At 58.6% G+C, this 19,081-nt stretch overlaps 3 protein-coding genes across 3 annotated transcripts; 1 reads left to right on the top strand and 2 right to left on the bottom strand.

Annotated features, from left to right (window-relative positions):
- Positions 1-441: 441 nt before the first annotated feature.
- Positions 442-8,721, bottom strand: DHX58 (DExH-box helicase 58). Its single transcript, XM_047093551.1, has 13 exons — positions 8,567-8,721; positions 8,269-8,437; positions 7,861-8,062; positions 7,287-7,477; positions 6,422-6,538; positions 5,690-5,816; positions 5,342-5,533; positions 4,415-4,668; positions 3,748-3,897; positions 3,499-3,660; positions 2,515-2,705; positions 1,355-1,451; positions 442-1,059 (listed from the first exon to the last, which is right to left on the bottom strand). The coding sequence occupies exons 1-13, from the start codon at positions 8,584-8,586 to the stop codon at positions 874-876; spliced, it is 2,058 nt and encodes a 685-aa protein (XP_046949507.1). The 5' UTR covers positions 8,587-8,721; the 3' UTR covers positions 442-873.
- A 431-nt stretch (positions 8,722-9,152) lies between these two features.
- KAT2A (lysine acetyltransferase 2A) lies at positions 9,153-18,782 on the bottom strand. Its single transcript, XM_047093326.1, has 19 exons — positions 17,181-18,782; positions 16,373-16,998; positions 16,110-16,233; positions 15,630-15,775; positions 15,434-15,523; positions 14,962-15,143; positions 14,675-14,866; positions 13,656-13,762; positions 13,341-13,451; positions 13,121-13,257; positions 12,826-13,034; positions 12,489-12,615; positions 11,502-11,612; positions 10,895-11,038; positions 10,517-10,631; positions 10,385-10,421; positions 10,242-10,305; positions 10,021-10,105; positions 9,153-9,886 (listed from the first exon to the last, which is right to left on the bottom strand). The coding sequence occupies exons 2-19, from the start codon at positions 16,709-16,711 to the stop codon at positions 9,693-9,695; spliced, it is 2,514 nt and encodes an 837-aa protein (XP_046949282.1). The 5' UTR covers positions 16,712-16,998; positions 17,181-18,782; the 3' UTR covers positions 9,153-9,692.
- Positions 18,032-18,520, top strand: HSPB9 (heat shock protein family B (small) member 9). Its single transcript, XM_047093249.1, has one exon. The coding sequence runs from the start codon at positions 18,032-18,034 to the stop codon at positions 18,518-18,520; it is 489 nt and encodes a 162-aa protein (XP_046949205.1).
- Positions 18,783-19,081: the final 299 nt, after the last annotated feature.

The following is a 19,081-nucleotide window of genomic DNA, read 5'->3' on the forward strand; positions in this document are numbered from 1 at the left end:
TTTTAACCTTAAAAATATCAGATCAGTGCAGGGGGAAGGGGAGGAGGGAGGGAATACATGGGAACAAGGAAACTTTTGAAGGTGATGGCTATGTTTGCTGTCTTGATTGTGGAAGACAGGTTAAGATTGATCAAATTAGGGGTACCTGGGTGGCTCAGTCGGTTAAGTGTCTGACTTCAGGTCAGGTCATGATCTCACAGTTCATGAGTTCGAGCCCCGTGTCGGGTTCTGTGCTGACAGCTCAGAGCCTGGAGCCTGCTTCGGATTCTGTGTCTCCCTCTCTCTCAGCCCCTAACTCACTTGCATTCTGTCTCTGTCTCTCTCAAAAATAAACATTAAAAAAAAATTTTTAATAAAAATTTATCAAATTATACACTGTAATTACAGAGTTTATTTTATGTCATTTATACCTCAACAAATCTATTTTTAAAAAACCGTAACTTTTCTACACCAATTTTCTACTTCTTTATTTTCAATTTATGAGGAGCCTCCAAAAATAGAAGTGGCCTTGGCAGGGAAGGAATGTCAGGGGGTCAAGGGAAGTTGTGGTGATTGCTAGTTTAGTGGGGCTAGCCTCCCGCCTCAGTTTCCCTCCCAATGCCCCCCAACCCGCACGTCCATCTAGTGCACTGGAGTATCTGTGAGTGTGCAGGGAGACTGAGGCTGAGCTGTGGCTCTCCAGTTGCTTCCTTGGCGTGGGAGTCTCAGACAGCCTGGGTGCCCGGGTTGTCTGTGGCTGGTCAGCAAAACACCCCGAGCTGGTGACTCAGACAAGAGGGGCCTGGGCCCGGGCTTCGCCCCGTGGAAGACGGCAGCTGCAACGGATTCTCCCGCCCCCTGCAGCCTGAGCCAGGCACTGCAGGGACAGGAGGCTCAATCCAGGGTGAAGTCAGACAGGTTCTGGGTACAGTGTTGCAGGTAGTCAAAGTCAGGCACGAGGAAGGGCACGCGGGACCACTTCTTGGCCTGGACTCTCCCTCGGGGTGTCTCTAGAAGCATGCTGCGAACTTTGAGCGCTGGCAGCTTCACTGACTTGTAGATCATCTGCAGACCCCAGGCCTGAGGGTGGGACAGAGATGGCTGGTTTGGGCCACCGTCCTCAGACTGGGCTTTTCTCCTCAAGTTGGGGGAGGAGAGAATCATGCATCCATGAACGCAGGGCCTGGGTCTCCCACCTCAGAGCCGTCTCCCCAGTCACACTGTGGTTAGACCTCTCTCCTCAGATGAGGGACTCCTGGGGCAGAGCTGCTTCCCCCATCCCCGTGAGGATGTCCTGATGGCAGAGGCTGGGCCTCCTCTCTCAGACTGGGGACTTCTGAAGACTGGAGTTCAGGGCCATGGCCCCAATACTTACCTCCCCACAGTTCCTGCAGTGAATGGCACCCCCAGGCTTCCAGTCCTTGAAGGTTCTGTCGATGACCACAGGCCCCCGGGAGACAGTGTAGTAGATCCTGGAGGGGAATGGGAGTGCTCAGGACACCCCCCACTTAGCCCCCGATCTTGTGCCCTCCTGCTTGCTGGGCCTCCACCTGGACCTTGGGCTTTTCTGACTGCCAAGAGGCAAAGAGACTTCCCAGGGCCAGAAGACCCAACCTTCAATCAGCCCTGTCTGTGCTGCCTCATTGCATGCCCTCCAACCAAGTTCAGGCCTCAGGACTACCCACCGGGATGATTCCAACTACCCCCCAACAGATCTCCCTGCCCCACCCTTCCATCCCATTCCATCCGCACTCCCAACCCACGCCATCCTTCCACCAACTGCCAGGGTGATCTTCTGAAAATGCAAATCTGACCTTGACATTCTCTTGCTCAAAATTCACCCAAGACTCCTCACTGCCTCCCAGACAAAGGCTAGACTTTCAGGCCTGACCTTCAATGCTCTCCACAGGCTAGTCTGTCTTCTTCAGTCTCATCCTTCATGGCCTTTCCCACTCAAACCAACCAGAATCAGTCCTATCACATCATCCCTGCCTGTACGCATCCCCCCTTCCAGCCCAATCCAGCCTGCATGTCCTGGTTGAAGTGCTACCTCCTTAAATGAGAGAGCCTGCGTGGAGATCTTTGGCACAGTGGCCTGGCACACAGCGGGTCCCTAATCAATCCTTAATGAATGGATGGACGAATGGAGGGGGGCAGAAGGTTCCCCTCTAGGGGATGGAGGATGACAGAGTGGCTCAGGGACAACCAGCCCTTCTGCCTTCAGAGTAGGTAGGATGGCGGGGGTTCAGGGGGAGGAGTTTGTGGCCCCTCAGCATTTGGTGTCCTCAATTCCAGCTCTTGCTCAACCACATAGTGGCTGTGGGAGCCTGGACAAGTCATGTAGCCTCTCTGAGCCTCTGTCACCTCACCTGCAAAACGGGGTGGCGATAAAACCTGTCCGCAGATTCGGTACTTGTCAAAACGCTGTTTAAGCTCGCAAACCCTCAGAGCTCTGTCTGGATGGGAGGGGTTCCCGGTCCCCCATCCCGCCTGTGCCCTCCCTCCCATCCCACCGGCCCCTCCCGCTGGTCTCACGAGAAGTTGGGGTTCACGTTGACGTGGTGGGCGCCCTCCACCTTCCGCAGGTCACTCCCGTGGCCCACGGCCACCATGCAGTTGATGCAGAGAAGCTGCACCTGCTCGGCCAGGAACTGCTGCCGCTGATTCTCCCGCTGGGCTGCCTGGGCGGCCCGCTTGACCAGGGCTGCCCGCTGCAGATCCCGGATCTGGAGTCGGAGGGAGACACGACATAGGTGGGGCCCCTGGAGGCCTGCCCCCCGGAATGTGCTCAGGGAACAAAGGGCTCCTGGAGGCCTCAGATCGTTAGTACCCAGAAGAAACTTTCCTCAACCTTCCCTGGGGCTTTTAGAAGCAGCCCTGTGGAGGAAAAGAGTATGGAGTGGGGGCATGGTGGGAGCATGGTGGGGGCATGGTGGGGGCATGGTGGGAGCAGAGCGAGTGTTGTCACTGAGTCTCTGCCTCCTCTTTGGAGGATTTCGTGCAAAGCTGCTTCTTTGGATCGAACACGGGGCATCGCTAATAATTACGCTGGATAACAGGTGTAAACGGGGGCCGTCCCGGGCAAGGCCGGATGATGGTGACCCTGCCTCAGGGGAACAGATTGAAGTCCTGGTTCTGGGCTTATTTTGTACATGTGTCTTTGTCCCTCCCTCCCCCCGCCTGGTGCCAGAAGAGCTGTAAGACAGCCCTCTCACAGATGCACAAAGTATTTGGTGATGAGGAATTAAAAGCTCAGACGAGGCCTGTTCTCAAGGCGTTTGGAGAAGAACCATTGCCTTCCCTGGCAGCCCCACCCTTGGCCTTTACACTTCACGTCCATTTAAGCCTTCCCAGGTGGGCCAAGTTAGCCCCCAGAGGAAGAGGGAGCAGGTGTGTGTGTGTGTGTGTGTGTGTGTGTGTGTGCGCGCGCGCGCGCGTGTGTGTGTGTGTGTGTGGACCTTCCAGGCAGAGCATCCTCAGCCCCCCTCTGTCCGCAGGGCATGCAGGCTGCCCACAGACCTTGGCCTGGTACTCGGCCTCATCCATCTTCTGCACGGCAGCCACGGCCCGCTCCATCAAAGTCTCCAGCGCCTCGTTGGTCAGCTCCCGCCGCAGCTCCCGACTGCCTTGGGTCGCCACAAACGAGTACACACTCTGACCAGCCCGGGCACGGCCCCTGGCCTGTGGAAGGAGATAGGGAGGAGCCTGAGCGGGCCTGGGGTCCCACAAGGATCTCTGAGGGCTGTTGGCATCACGGGGTTCACACACCTGGACCATGGAGATCTCGTTGGTCAGGAGCCCATAGCGCACCACCACATTGCACTGGGGGATGTCTAGCCCCTCTTCCGCCACGCTTGTAGCCACCAGGAGGTTCAGGATGCCAGCCCGGAACTTCCGGATCACTTCTTGCTGGTCTCTCTGGGGCGGAGAAAGAGCATGGTAGGCCAGGTGGGTTCAGGCCTGCCCTCCTGCCAGCCCAGCCTCACCTGGTTCCGGTTTAATCACAATCCTGGCCCCTTTCCCTAGGGAGCCTAAGACTCCACTGCTACCCCCAGTGCCTTGCCCATCTTCCCAGGTGACCACCTAACCCCTGTCTCCGCTAAGGACTCCTAAGGATCCCCACCGCTTTACTCTAGAGGTCTCAGGACTTATTCTTCTCTAGCAAGGGACCCCAGAGCTCTGATCCTCTGTCCTGAAAACATCCCTTCCCTCTTTCCCTACAGATCCGCAAGCTTCTGCCTCTCTGCCCCCAGGGACCCCCCAGATGGAGGAAACCTTCAGTACTGGGGATCTCAGTGTCCACCTCTCTCCCCCAGTTCTCTGCCCTCTGCCTGGGGAGAATCAGTCCCCCATATCTCTGTGCTGAAGACTCCGTCCCCACCCTTTCTCCCCTAGGAACTCCTTCAGCCCCGGCTCCTTTCCCCAAAGCCCACACCTGGGTCATATGGGTGTTCTGGCTGCTGTTCCCAGCCCCAATCAGCAGGTCGGCCCTGATGTCCAGCATCTGCAGGCTCGGCTGCTGCTGAAGCCAGAGCAGGAGAGAGTGAGCGCTCTGGCGGGTCTGGGTGAAGAGGATGCCCCGGCGGCCGTCGGAGCTTCCGAACTGCTCTTGCAGGATCTGTTCTAGCATCTCCAGTTTGGGGTTCTCCGGGCTACGTGTCGCCAGGTCGGCCAGCTCATTCTTGTAGTCTGCCAGAAAAGCCCAAAACAGAGGCACAGAACTCAGGCCTGGAGGTGGGCAGGGCAATGGGAGAGGGCGTGGTTCACAGGGATAGGGCTGCAGGTAGAGAGGGAGCCTGAGGAGCTCGGCTCCTAATTCCCCCTGAACGGCACCACAAGGGCATTTGAGGCCGCCCTCTTCCCACCCAGCCAGCCAGGCTTCCACAGGGACCTACAGTATAGAATCCTTTGCAGACATAGCTCACCCAGCACCCCTCTTCAACCCAGCTACCAGGATGACACTTGACCTTTCCATGCTGACCTCTGCCACCCAGGATTAACTAACTCAACCTCAGGTCTCTTCAGAAAGATCCTTGCCCCCCTTCAGCCCCTCAACCTTGCTGAGGTCTCTTGCATTAAACTTTACCCTCTGACCACCTCGCTTGCTCAGGTTAAAGGTACCACACACCCCAGACTTTCAAGGGACAGTCCCTGAACTTAATGGCTTTTAAAAAATCTTTGGCAGTATCATGAATTTGTTTTCATAGCTATGCAAACTTCCACAGATGAGGGCATACATCTTTTGCCCTATCCACGGCCTCGACTTTCGGTTAGAAAAACAGGGCCCCAGTACCCTCACTGGCACCCTCCCAACCTGTGTTGACTCCTGTGCCCCGACCAGTACAGTTCCCACGAGCCTCACCATTGAACTGTGCCAGCAGCCAGCGCTCGGCATGCAGGACCTGGGTCTTAGTGGCGCGCTCCCTGTCGTAGAACTCCCGCAGCGAGGCCAGTGCGTCCACAGCACGGACCGTGTGGTGGATGAGCAGCGCATCGTTGTAGCGCCGCAGGTGAAGCGCGTACACCCGGCGCTGCTGGAGCCCGGCCTCGGCCGCTGCAGGTGGGTAGAGGCCTCAGGGTTTGAGCGGCCACGCCCCTTCAGGCCTCCAGCGGCCTAGACTCCGCCCCCAGAGAGGCTAAGCCCCGCCCCAAAGGCTCCGCCCAGGCAGGTCCCCGCCTCCTTGCCTTCCACGTCCACAGCCCCTCTCACCATCCTGGCTCAGCTCCACCACCTGCTGCTCGTAAGTCTGCGTCCCGAAGTCCCGGCTCAACTCCGGCATATCCAGGTGGTTGTGGATTCGCTCCATGAGCTTCTTCAGCATGTCCCCAAATGGGTCCTGGATGAGAAGAGGGAGTGAAGGGATTCCCATACACATGGGGGAGCAATGAGCACCCAACGGGAGCGCCGATCTCCACGTGAAGCCTCACCGCTCCTGCTGCCCCTGCCCCGTGGTGTTTGAGAAGGAGCTCCGGAGGGAGGCCTGCCGGGATATGAATGAGTCCCGACTGGAGGCAGGGGTCAGGTTGCTGCCCCTGGTTCCTGTTCTGCCTCCACCCGCTACGTGCCCTTGACCTCTGGCCTGAGAACAGCAATCTCTAAGCCCTTGTGCAGCCCTGTCATAGCAGACGCCAGTGTCTGCACCGTGGGAGAGCCTCAGCACGAAGTGCTCCAGGTTTAAAGTTTGCAAAGCACCGGACAGGGTGCTGGAGGGTTTTGACAGGTGCCCAGAGAGGCGTCGGAGTCAAACCAAACAGCAGGCTGTGGGCATGGGCTGCGACTTCCCCATTTCACAGAAGGGAGAAACAGAGGCTCGGATATAAACGCAAGTAACGGGAAGTCACAGAGCTAGGGGAGGTGGAATCAGGGCTCAACCCCAGGTGCCCTAACTTCATGCCAGCACCCCCCCCACCCCCCGCTGTCCGTATCCCTCCTTCCACTCACCTGGCCGCGCCTGTGGCAGAGGTTGTACTGTTTGCAGGGCTGAGGACTGTGCTCCTGCAGCTGGGGGCGGTAGTTCTGGGGTGACATGATGCGCCACGTGTCCAGGTTGGCACAGAGCTGGGGCAAGAGATGGGGGTTCACCAGACTGGGGTAGAGTCCTATGAGGACAACGGGCAGAACTTTGGGACAGGACAGGTCCCAGCTACCACTGAGCAGGGCCATTGGAAGTGGGGATTCATTTACTCAACAAAATATTTATTGCTCGTCCTCTCTGGGCCCAGTGCTTTTGGAGGCAGTGGGGATCCAGAAGGTCTTATTTTGGTGTCGGGGAGACAGATCGACAAAGCAGGAAAGAATAACAGAATGAGAGGGCTTCAGGCCGCGTTAATGAGCTCTGAGGAGAATGAAACTCGATGATGTGACAGCGTGCAGTGGGGGAGGTCAGGGAAGAACTCTGAAGAGGTGACAACTAAGCTGTTCCCTGAAAGGCAAGAGGGAGCCAGACAGGCCAAGTGCAGGGGAAAGGGCATTCAGGGCAAAAGGAACGGTGACCACAAAGGTCCTGAGAAGGGGGACAAGCAGGACATGCTCCGGAGACCTGAAGAAGGCCTGTGGGGTAGGGGTGAGGGGAGTGTGCGGGGAAATGAGGCTGGGGAGGTAGGCAGGGCTGGGTCGGATGGAACTGTGTAAGCCACAGTGGACAGATGGGAGTCTATTCTAAGTGCAGGAAGAAGCCACTGGAGGCTGCAGCTTCAGTGACAAAGGGGCCTGGACAGTCACCCAGGAGAGCCTGGGTAGGGCTGATGGGCATGGGGCAGGGCAGGGAGGACTCTGGTGGTGGGAGGGTCATAGGAGCCAAGCTGACCTGCAGGATGTGGTCAATCGCCCCATCAAGTGTGGACGCCCCACCAGTGCCTGGGGAGGCTGTGAGACCCAGCACCTGGGGCAGGGGCCGTGTCCTCTGGAGTTTGTGCTGTAGATACCGGCTCAGGATAATGTTGTAGACGGTGTCTTTGTGCGTGTGGTGACACTCATCCACCACAAGCAGGGAGAAGGCTGGGGGCAAACACAGGGGAAGGCTGTGACCTTTGCAAAGCTTTTCCTCCCCCAGCAGCTTTTCTCCATGTAGTCCCCACAGTTCATCTAACTCCCTCCTCCCTTCACAACCCGCAGCCAGGCTCCAGAGACCGGCCGAGGCAGGGATGATTTACCTCCATTTTGCGGATTAGTAAACTGAGGCTCAGCGGTGGGGCTGAGGCTTGCCCCAGATCCTGCATTCTAGCCAGATCTGCTTCTACTAGGGTGTATGCTGGGGTTTGGCGAATGGGGATCTCCTCACTCCCACAAAACATCCCAACAGCCATACTAGGAGAGATGCCCTGGGGTTGGCAGGTCGAGGTGCCTCAGGTGTGTACTCTTTCCCCTGGCTCAGCCCTCACCGTTCAGCTCCACGTGCTCCTCCTCCTCGGGGCTGGTCAGTGCCATCTGTAGCAGCTCGGCTGTGCAGATGAGCAGGTCATGGCTCCGGGCCAGGTGGCCAAAGCCAGCTCGTGGCCCCATGTCCCCACTCAGGGTTGTAATGGCCCAGCGTTTGTCCAGCATGCGGCTGAACTCCTCGCAATGCTGGGTCACCAGGTGCACCTGGGGGTGGGGAAGGAGTCAGGGAGAGGAAGCTGGATGGGGCGATGGGGAGGAGGCAACGTGACCCCCAGGAACTGGCTGGGGACGGGAAGGGGAGAAAAGCCAGGTGAGCTTAGAGGTGGCCACAGCAGCCCTGGAGATCTGGCAGGCTTTGTGAGGCACCTGAGGAGCCGAGACCCCAACGAGGGGAGGAGCGGGCTACTCACCCTGTTAACCAGTACGACCACCTTGGCTCCGTCCACAGTCTCTAGATGCCTCTTGGCCACATAAGCAGCTGCCCGGGTCTTCCCAGCCCCCGTGGGCAGCCATATGATGATATTCCTGCCCTCCAGGGCAGGCATGATCACCTCCCACTGGTAGGGTCGCAGCTCCCTTCTGGGAATGGAAGGAGGCTCAGATGACTGGCCATCCTGGCTCCCTCCCCGCTCCTGGCCAGCCCACTCTGGTGCAGAGCCGTCCCCATCCCACTGGAGGGAGGTGGAGCAGGGCACCGAAGGGACCTACCTGGAATCTGATCTGATCATCTGAAGGGGAGACGAGTAACACAGACTACACCTGACCCCTGCCCTGCCAGTTCTTATCTGCGCCACCTGCCGAGGCACAGAGGGTGGTTAGCCCCAGTGCCTGGTGTTGGTCGCCCGCCCGGGGTTGTGCTGAGATCGGAAACAGAAACTGAAACTCAGGGGAGGAGCCAGCTCTGTCAGAGATCGGCCTTAGAAATCCCCGTTGCCTGAAAAACCTGCAGGAAAGCACCCTTTCATTCCTCCGGGGTCCTGCCGGCCCCTCCTCCAAGAGTGGTCTCCACCCCACCCCCCACCCTTCTGAATCAGCTGTAACCGTGTCCACCCAGGTGAAGGTGGCCCGGTGATTGGGACCGCTGCAGCACCCACACCTGGGCAGGAGTGGAAGTAGGGCTGTGGCCGGGCAGGTGCCATCGTCCCAGGGGCGTGGCACTAGGTATGAGGCTTGTTGGGGAGGGTGGCCCCAGGACAATCTGGGGTTTAATAGACTCCAGCTTGTAGGAGGTACCGGGAACAGGGTCAGCCTGTTCAGGCTATGGACTCTACCAAAGAAACAATCACACAGAGGGGAAAAAGAAAAAAAAAAAAAAAGCTTTATTGTTCCCTCTGAGGGATTAATGCCAGGAAATGAATGGTCCCCAGGTCCCCCACCCCTGGGGGACAGACAGAACTGTGCAGGGTGAGGCATGGCCACTCCAGTCCCAGTTGAACTTCCAAACCCTGAAGCCCCCTCCCACGAGCTAAAAGTGGCAGTCTCAGCCCTCAAGCAAACAGTGGGCCAGGCGAGGCCGAGGCCTCCAGGACTTCGTGGCTCTGCGGGGACAGGGCTGGGGGCCACCGGGGCCGGGCAGGGTTTATCCTCTAGCCACCAGCCACTGTAGAGGGGCTGAACCCCAGATCCAGGAGATCCCTGCCCAAGGTCAGATACAACGGAGAGTGGGACAGAGCTGCAGGCTTGGGGGTGCCTGAGGATCCAGAAAGGGCTGCAGGGCCCGGGGCTGGAGTGCTTTAAGCTGAGAGGAACCTGGGCGCCAGGGGCACCCCTCAGGACGGGATCAGAACCCAAGGTGGAGACATTCCAGGTCAAGGCTGCGGTCCAAAGCCAGAGGCTACTTGTCAATGAGGCCCCCCTCCTTGAGCTTGAAGTAGAAGAACTTCTCCAGGGCGCTGGCACAGCGGCAGTACTCGCTGTCCGGGGGGTTGTACTCGCGGCAGTTGGCAATGACCCGCTGCAGGTCAGCCACAAAGAGCTTCCGGGTGACATAGTAGCGGCTGCGCAGTCGCTCCGTCATGGTCTTCAGGTCTGGGGCAGCAGGAAGTAAAGGCATGCTTTTAAGAGGCTGAGGCGAGCGGGGCTGTGGGGTCCAGTGAAGGCAGGAGCAGGAGTAGATTTGGGGGCCAAAGAGGAAGGAAAGGGTCGGAATGGAGTGTCCTCACCAATAGGGAAGCGGATGACCTCATAGTAGTCAGGGGCCTCTGACTTCTTCACAGGCTCCATGAAGGGCCAGGCACTGGGGTGTGACTAGAGAGGAAAGCTGAGCTGGAGCCAGGCCCACTGTGCCCCAAGCCCACCTCGTGACCGCCACCCACCCCAGAATGGGTCATGAAGCCAGAGTCGCTGATGCAGGCACCCCCAGAAGGGAACCTGGTCTCCCCACCTTGATCTGGGCCAGCAAGTTTTTGAGGGTTGTGTAGAGCTGGTCTGGATCCTTCAGCTCCTTCCTGGGGTGAGAGACACCACGTCTGAGGCCCTTGGCCCTTCTGCCTCCCCCAACACCCTCTCCCTCCACACAGCACTCACCCTTTCTCCTTCCCCAACGGCTTCCAGCCTGTCTCTCCTGCAAAGTGGGGAGTGGGTGGGGAGAGCATCCCTAAGAATTCGAGAACACACACCGAGCAGGGTGCCCCCTCCCCCAGCAAGACCCCTGCTCACGAATGCCGGGGACACTCTCCACAGGGATCTGCCTCACACCCTCCTTGAAGCAGCTGAGCCCGGGGTAGACCTTTCGGATCTGGGCTTGTTTGCGCTCAATCAGCTTCTTGATGATCTGAGGGAAGGCAGCGTCTTGAGGGGCCGACTCCAGTCCCAGCGGAAACCCTCCCAAGGGCCACAGTCAGAGGCCCTGCCGCTGAGTCCAGGCGCCTCGCCTCCTAACTTCCTTGGGAGGGAAAGTAAGAACCAAGATCCCGGCCCACCCCAGGCCTGGCTCACACACGCACATACCTGTGGTACACACCCACACACGCGTGCTCTCCCCCACGTGCACACGGTAAGCCCCAACGATGAGTGCACGCACATGTGCACACACACCTCCTTCTGCTTTTTGATGATGTGGGACAGCTCCGTGTAGGGGATCCGGGGATTCAGCTCACACTCCATCAATGTTGCACCCTCATAGTCCTTAATGTAGCCCAGGTAGCGGCTCTTGGGAACCTTGATGTCCTTGGAGAAGCCCTAGGGAGTGGACAGTTATGACCCAATCCGTCGACAAGGCTTTTCCAACTTGAATAGCTCTTCCCCCAGGAGCCTCTGAGGGGCGGTGCAGGCCTTGTCTGTTCTCCCGGGTTCCTGGATCCCCTCCTGTGGTGGCTGGTACAATGCTGTGTTGTGTGGGTTCAATCACTCTGTCCCCAGAAAGGTTCCAGGTCAGCTGCCCCTCCCGACTCCCTGGCAATGTTTCCCTGGATGGGAAACATTCCTCCAGCCTGCCCTACTGCCCTCCAGGCCCTCACTCTTCACTGGGGCAGCAGCGCGGCGGGGGGAGGAGGGGCAGGAAGATAGGCGAGAAAGATCTCCTCGCAGGTGCTAGATGAAGCAGGGGACATGAAGGGACTCCCATTCCGTCCACAACAGGGGGCTGGACAGAATGACCCCTAGCCCCAGGCAGCAGGCAAGTGTGCAGGGAGGGGAGGGTCACCTGCTTTTTGAAGTAGCCAATGGCGTACTCGTCAGCATAGGTGAGGAAGTAGAGAATGTTGTGTTTGATGTGATACTCCTTCAAGTGGTTCATCAGGTGAGTCCCATAGCCCTGTGGGGGAGGCGAGCAGGGCTTACCAGGGGGGCCCCAGAGAGGAAGGAGCAGACTGGATAGGATGTAGAGACAGCTAGGGGATCCTGGACATACAGGAGAAAAGGCAACTGGCAGAGGAAGGGGAGTTTGTGGGGAGAAGGTGAAGGAGACTTTCTGAGCACTTATTCTGGGCCAGGTGTGGTGCTTGGTACTTTACAGACCAACTCTCAAGTCAGTCCATGAGGTAAATATTATTACCTCCATTTTTATAAAAACAAAAACAAAAACAAAAACAAAAAACTGAAACTCAACTATGTTAGGAAACGTGTCCAAGGTCAGACAGCCAGCCACGGTTAAGGCCAGGATGGAAATCCCAACCAGGAAGTTGCCGTCCACGTGTCACTGGTTCCCAGTTCCCAGGCGTCAGAGTTGGGGGGAAAGGGGAAGAGGAATCACAAGAGCCCCACTCAGTGCAACATTTGAACCCTCAAGAGAGTGTCTTCCACACACGTCTAGACCAGGGAGGCACCCTGCAGATCTGGGTTATGTAGAATAGGAGAACCGGGAACCCTACCAGTGGGTCTGTTGTGACAATTCCAGGACAGAACCCAGGACGATCACCCAGCCCAGGGCTAGTGTAAAAATTATTAACTCCCCAGTGTATGTGAATGTTCTTGTGAAGGAAATTCAGGTCCATTTAAAAGCATTACTGGTTTTGGGCCTCCATCTGTCAACAAGTGTCTTAATATGCAGTTATCAAAGGACAAATGCCACCTTGTGGGGCCCGGAAGAACTGCCTGGCCACTAGAAGACCTACTGGGATTTTTGCTCTGACCCAGTCCAAACTGAGAAGCAGGTGGCCGGAAGGGGCTGGGGCCAGGAACACGCACTCACCTTGACTTGCTCATTTGAGGTGACAGCACAGAAGACAATCTCTGTGAAGCCCTGGGTGGGAAACATGCGGAAGCAGATCCCACCAATGACCCGCCCATCCTTGATCAAGGCCAGAGTCTTGTGCTTCCTAAGGGGAGAGGGGACAGGTCACTGCCCCTACCTGTTGTTCCCCAAATGCTCCCGGGATCCCCACAGCTTTGGAGGGCGGGGCAGCACTCAGTGCCGAGAGCGGAGGAACAAGTATTCCCACAGGTTGGAGGAAGAGGAGGGGGTGGGGGGACATAGGGGGGCCAAGGACAGATGCCCAGGTGTGGTTGGGGCTCTTCTGGGGACGCACGGGTCAAAGACGAGGCGGGCGATGTACTCCTTGGGCATGCGCGGCAGCTGGTGGGAGAAGACATTCTGCAGCCCCACGAGCCACAGCAATACCCGCCGGTTGGCCTTGGGCGTCAGTGAGTTGCCGATGACATGGAACTCAATGATGCCGCGGCGCTCCTCTAGGCGGGCCGTCTCGTCCCGGGCTGCGTTGGCAGACAGCAGGCTCGTCTGGGCACCAGAGGAGGGCTGGTGAGCCAGGGCCTCAGGCCGGTGAGGTCCCCTCCCCACACTGGTCAGTGAGCCGGGCTGCCCACCTCAGGCCCCAGCATGGCGGCAGGGTCGGTGATGGTGAGCATGACCTCGTTGACCAACTCCATGGGGATGTCGCCCATCACGCGGAGCCGCTTGGCATCCTCCAGGGTCAGGTTCTCTGGGAGCTTCCTCTTCTCACCTGCCGGGAAGGTTGGCAGGGTCTCCCATGGACAGCAAGAGGTTAGGGGAGGGGTGAATGAGGGTCAGGGGTCAAGTACCCACCTGGCATGGGCTCAGCCCCTCCGGAATCCAGACTCAAGGAGCTGTTGCTGCCCCCACCCATGGTGGGGCTGAAGATGGGGGCGCTGGGAACAACTGCCGCGCTGACTGTAGCTGAGGGTGAGCGAAATCAGGGGGAGCGGGGGGTGGTCAAAGGTGGCGATGGGTCCCACAAAGGGATCCGGGCCCTCTAAGTCCCAGACGCACCCTCCCGGATGTCCCCGCGGCTGCCATCCACAGTGCCTCCTCCCCGGCAGGAGGCCAAGCTCAGCCAGGAAGGCCAAGCCGAAAGCCTACAGAGCCTACCAGGGCGTGTACCTGGCCTGGGCACCAGCTGGGTCCCCTCTGAGGGCGGCATGGTGAAGCCCGACTCCCAGATCGGAGAGTTCGCCCCATAGATCTCCTCCTCCAGCATGGACAGGAATCTGTGGGGAGGGTACAGTCTGTCTCCCAACCCTGTCCTCCGACCCACACAGCAGCCTGGACCAGACGCCAGAAGAACTGGAGGCAGGTCAAAGAAACCGTGTTCTCAGGGGGCTGGGAGCTGAAGAAGAGAAACAACCTTTGGCCTGGGGGCAGGGGGCGGCGGGGAGAGACACTCCCCTGCCTCTCTTGAGCCCCTAGTCAAAAGTAGCAGGACTGGACAATCCAGGACAGAGATCAGAGGCCCCGTCTGCCACGGGGTGTAGCACAGGGCGACCGGGTGTAGCACAGGGCGACCGGGTGTGTGAGCCGGCGCCATCCTGTGCTAGGTGGCCAGGCAGGGCACCGAGCCACCCTGCACCTCAGTATCAAAATGGGGGCTCAGAATCTACTCCCTCCTGTCACCTCATATTCCCACCTGGTGGCAGAGGGGGCACTGAAGGGCCTGGATTAGTCAGTAACGGCTTCTCAAGCTGAGCAGCTACGATCCTGGTTTCAAATGAGAGGAAAGTGTTGCAAAACAGAGGAAAACTTTACAGAAAGGTCTACAACAGGAGTGGAAATCGGTTTCACCTCGAGTGTAACCTCTGGTTTCTCGGCAGGCTGTGGTGGGAAGGGTTCTGAGGCTGTGTCCAGGCCCCGTGGGAAATGATTAGTCACATCTACCAGGGGCGTGGGCAGGGGTAATGTTAGCACTCGGGCAATGTACCTGCCATCCCCAGTCTAGTACACGCAAAGGCAAATGCCAGCAAGTTGCATCTGGGCCCCGGACAAGTCTGCCAGGTAGACACCCAGATCCCAGAAGGCTCATGGAGGGAAAGGAGGGACCATTCCAGGAAGCCTTCCTGGAAAAAAGGGGACAACAGGCGGATGTGAACTGGGGCAAAATCCGGATAGGCCAGAATGAGCCTTACTTTGGGAAGTGGGTGAGGATGAGGGTCCTCTTCTCGGGCACCAGCTTGTCCTTTTCCACCCGGAATTTCTCTAGCAGCTGCCGCCGGGTCACAGTGAAGATGGAGCGGAGAAGGCTTCGCCCAAAGATGTGAGTGGTCTCGTAGCGGGGGAGGCTATCACAGCTCTGGGGCACGTGGCAGTAGCAGAGCCATCTGGAGCCAGTGGGGAGGCGGGAAGTGAGAATGGAGACGTTGAACCTAGGCTGCGCCTACAAGCCTCTCCTCGTGCTGCCCTTGGCTGGGCCTACCTGGTATAATTGACCTTGTAGGTAGCCACGTCCTCGGCCTGAGACCGCTGCCGAAATTGGGCAGGCGTCTCAAGCTTCCAGTAGTTAAGGCAGAGCAGGAACATCTTTGAGAGCTCAAACATCGTCTGCCGCTCCCGAGGGGCGAGGTGACTAAACTTGTATTGCACAAAGTTCAGCACACCCTGAGAAGGGGCGGGCAGGGGACAGAACCAGGAAGGAGACGTGAGCAGCAAGCAGGGGCTTCTCATCCAAACACTGGTGCTTCCCGAGGGCAGGGTAAAGCTCTCCTCTCATTCTGGGGCTCCCGGTGAAGAAAAACTCTGGCCCACTCCCACCCCCATGTCCACCTGAAGCACAAAACATCCTCTCTTCTCTGAACTTCTCCCTTATTCTCAACTTGACAGGATGGGGAACACAGCCTCCTCAGTCCTCCAAGATGCCCCCAATTCTCTTACCACCTTCCTCATCCCACCTGTTCAATATTAGGCTTCTCAAACGGGGGACTGCCCAGGGAGCCCTCCACCACTGGCCGGGTCATCTGCAGGATGCATTTCCGCAGAAGCTGGAGGAAGAGGAAGAAGGAGGGGCAGAGGTCAGCAGAGCTCAGAGCTGCCGACTCCCTAGCCTTGTCTACCGTGCTCATCCACACTCACTTGGACAAAGCTCACCTTGAAGAGGTAGAAATACACCTGCTTAGTGTCTGTGTCCTCCTCCTTATGAACAGACATGAATAGGTTCTCCACGTCCACCACCATACCCAGTAGCCGGTTAATCTCCTCCTCTGACACATTCTCCAGGTGGGACACGTGGTCAGCTGCAAGGATAGGTGGTAGGGTTGGGAAGAATGGACAGATCACCAGAGCTTCCTGTCTCTCTTCACCACCAGGCAATTTACACCCTCGGTCCCTCCAACCAGCGTGACCAGCAATGAGACTGACTGCTCCTACATCAGTCCTTGGGTGGCCACTGTCTCTTCAGGGCTGGCAAATTTCCTTTCGCTTCCCTTGGGGGATACATGTTCCCAACTCAATCCTTCCTTAGGAGGTATTTTTGGTTCCACAAATGAAGCTCTGTGGCACTTAAATCATCCTGTCCAAGCAGGACCCAGCCTGACCCCGCCCTAGCTCCAAGGGCACTACCTGCCTTACCCAAGGGGTGCTCACAGCTGCGGCATAGCTCGCTCAGGTTGGCAGCTGGCTGCTGTAGGTCCATGCGGGGTGCAGTGGGGGGCTTGGGGTTTTTCCAGCCATTACACTTGCAGGTTTCATTGGCCTGGAGGCAGAAGAATCAGTCAGTAACCCTGTAACCGGGAAGGGGGAGCAGATCCCCAGCCAGAGATTTGCCCCTATTCCCACCCGGGCCCTGGGATGCCCCAGGCCCCGCCCCCTCTCACCCCAGGCCCCGCCCCCACCTTGCAAGCCGAGAAGACCCCTAGCTTCTCAAGCTTCTTGGCGCGCGGCAGCCCCCGGACTTGCGCCTTCCTCTGGCTGGCGCGCTGCTGCTGGCTCAGGCCAGGTCGAGCCGGATCCCCTCCGCTCCCGGTCCCCCCACTTCCTACCCCGGGAGCCCCAGTCCCTGTGCTCCCGGCTGGGGCTGCAGCTGGGGCGGGGGCTGGTGCCGGAGTGGGAGCCGGAGTCGGGGCTGAAGCCGGGCTGGGGGCAGGAGTCGGAGTTGGGGCAGGGGCTGGAGACTGAAGGGGACGGGACTGCGTGGCCGGCGCCGGGGTTGAGGCCTGGGTAGGTTCCGCCATGGCCTCCCCCGCAGCGGAGCGGCGCGGCGCTCCCAGCCCTAGGGCCGCATGGGCAACCGGCGCACAGTGCGCAGGCGTCGCTGCGCCGGGGCATGACGGGAATTGTAGTCTTTCACTGCCGCTCCCTTTGCCTCCGGCTTCCAGACTTTTCTGTCTTGTCTCTTGGTCCCAGACAAGCGAGTGAAGCCTGAGCCATTACCCTAGATTGGCTCCTCCTCACTTCATTCTCTCTTGGAGGCTTCTGGGACAGTGGAGATTGCTGTTTTCTTGGGGACTTGGAGAAGCATCTGAGAAAACAGGCTTCAGTTGAGGGGAATTGTAGATTCTGCCCACGAGGGTGCAAGTGCAGCTCTGGGGCCTGGAGTTGTGATGGCTTCCTGGCACATCCCCTCTTGCCCCAACCCCGGCCCTGGCCTGCACTGCGGACACAGACTTGCCCCTATGATGGAGATTAAAACGCAGCAGTTACCTTTCTGAACCTGTGAAGTTGCAAGGGTGGTGTTGTCTTTGGGATACTTCCACTCTACTCTTTGGTGGACTTTTCTGTATATACGTGATACTTCAGCAATAAAGGATTATTATAAAATCACTGAGCGCCAGGGGTATGGCCATGATCACGAGGGATACTGAGATGGGGATGAGGTAGAAGTAAAGGAGGGCACATCCCAGTGTTTGTGAATGGCTCTCCCCGTAACCCCGTGGGCACCTCGAGGGCAGGGCCCACCTCTTCAATTTTGTCCCGGAACCCAGCCCTGAGCCTGCCACAGAAGGCCCAGGGTCTGATGAATGCAGGAAACCGGGAAGTCGCGTTCATCTCCCAAGCCCCATCTGTCATCACAGGATTTGTGCGCGGTCAGAAAAAGGGGTTTCGGAGAATGTAAGACCCCATGGCCACATCCCGTTGGCTCTGTCCCAGGGGACAATCCTTGTCCTCGGGACAGATTCTTGGAAGGGCAAGAGCGCAGCGGCTCAATCTCGTCTTCCGCCCGGTGCTTGCGAGCGCTCCAGGGTCCGGATCGCACGTCCGGCGTCGTTCAGCGTACGTAGGCGGGTCACAGCCCAGAGCCGTGGGGCCCTGTGACCGAAGCGGGGAAGGGCCTGACAGTGGGGCAGGAGTCAGGATGAAAGCAGCAGCGGTGCCCCATGGTGGCTGACCACCTGGCCTGTGGAAGCAGGATTCGCGTGGCTGACCCCAAACTGCTGAAGCGGGCCGGCCCGGGGTCACTGAGGGAGCCGGGCTGCGCGAGTGCCTCCCCGGACGTGCGCGCCGCTGCCCGCGTGCCTCGCGCCACTGCCCTTGGATAGCAGTTGCTCACTCGGATGCAGCGGGTCGGTAGCGGTCTCCCCAGCAGGAGCCAGGTGGCATCCCCCTGTCCCAGCGCAGCCCTCGCTGAACAGAACCAGGTGGCCACGCTACCGGTACGGCTGCTCAGGGACGACTCGGCAGCTTCGCAGAACAACTTCCCCGTGGAGGATGGCTTCCAGATGAAGGTGGATACCTACGGCTTCACTCCCGACGAGCTGCTGGTGCAAGTGGACGGCCAATGTCTGATGGTGACGGGCAAGCGGCAACTGGAGGGCTGCAGCCCGGACGGGGCCGGCTACCGCGTAGCGCACAGGGTGCACCGGCAGATGCAACTACCACCGGACCTGGATCCAGCCGCCATGACCTGCAGCCTGACTCCCTCGGGGCAGCTGTGCGTCCGAGGCCAGTGCCGGGCGCTGCCTCCCCCTGAGGCCCAAACAGGGCCATCCCTGAGACTCCGGGGCCGTGGCTCTAATAAGGGTCAACCTAGCCTGACCCGATAAACAACCCTGGTGTACAGCAGCAGTCTTGGCGTTCCGTGGTCTTTTCTTGGGGTCGGGGTCAGAGGTCGAGGCATAACGGAGGTAAAGAGGGCTCGGGGAGGCAGGAAAGGCACTTTAAGGTGGTAGTCCACCAAGAATCGGGCCTCTGTGGTCCTGGGAGAAGCTGGGGGCCCGCTCAGTGTGGCCCACTCAGCTTAGCTCACTGCCTGGAGCAGTAGCTCCAGCAGGGAGCAGTAGAGGTCCAGGAGGCTCCACAACCAGCAGAGGGCCCTGACAGACCAGGGACCAGATGGCTTGGACCTGGTGTGGTCTTGGCCTTCTAAACAACACAAGGTTTCAGAGGTCACCTGGGCGGAGGGTGAGAGGACCGAGTGAGTCCTTCACAAGCCTGGTCCAGACTAACCGAAAAACCCCAAAGAGGTTGTTTCCGGTGTTTCAGAGACCAACTATTTTCAAATACAAACTGTACATCACCCCAATAGAATCTGGAGGGAGTGGGGGAGAGGCAAATGCGGGCCCCTCAACTTCAAACTTGGTGAGATTCGGCCCCAGGTCACTCTC

The sequence above is a fragment of the Lynx rufus genome, unplaced genomic scaffold (genome assembly GCF_022079265.1).
Source record: "Lynx rufus isolate CCGP_SWC_20201006 ecotype Redwood Valley unplaced genomic scaffold, mLynRuf1.p SCAF_34, whole genome shotgun sequence".
NCBI classification, from domain to species: domain Eukaryota; kingdom Metazoa; phylum Chordata; class Mammalia; order Carnivora; family Felidae; genus Lynx; species Lynx rufus.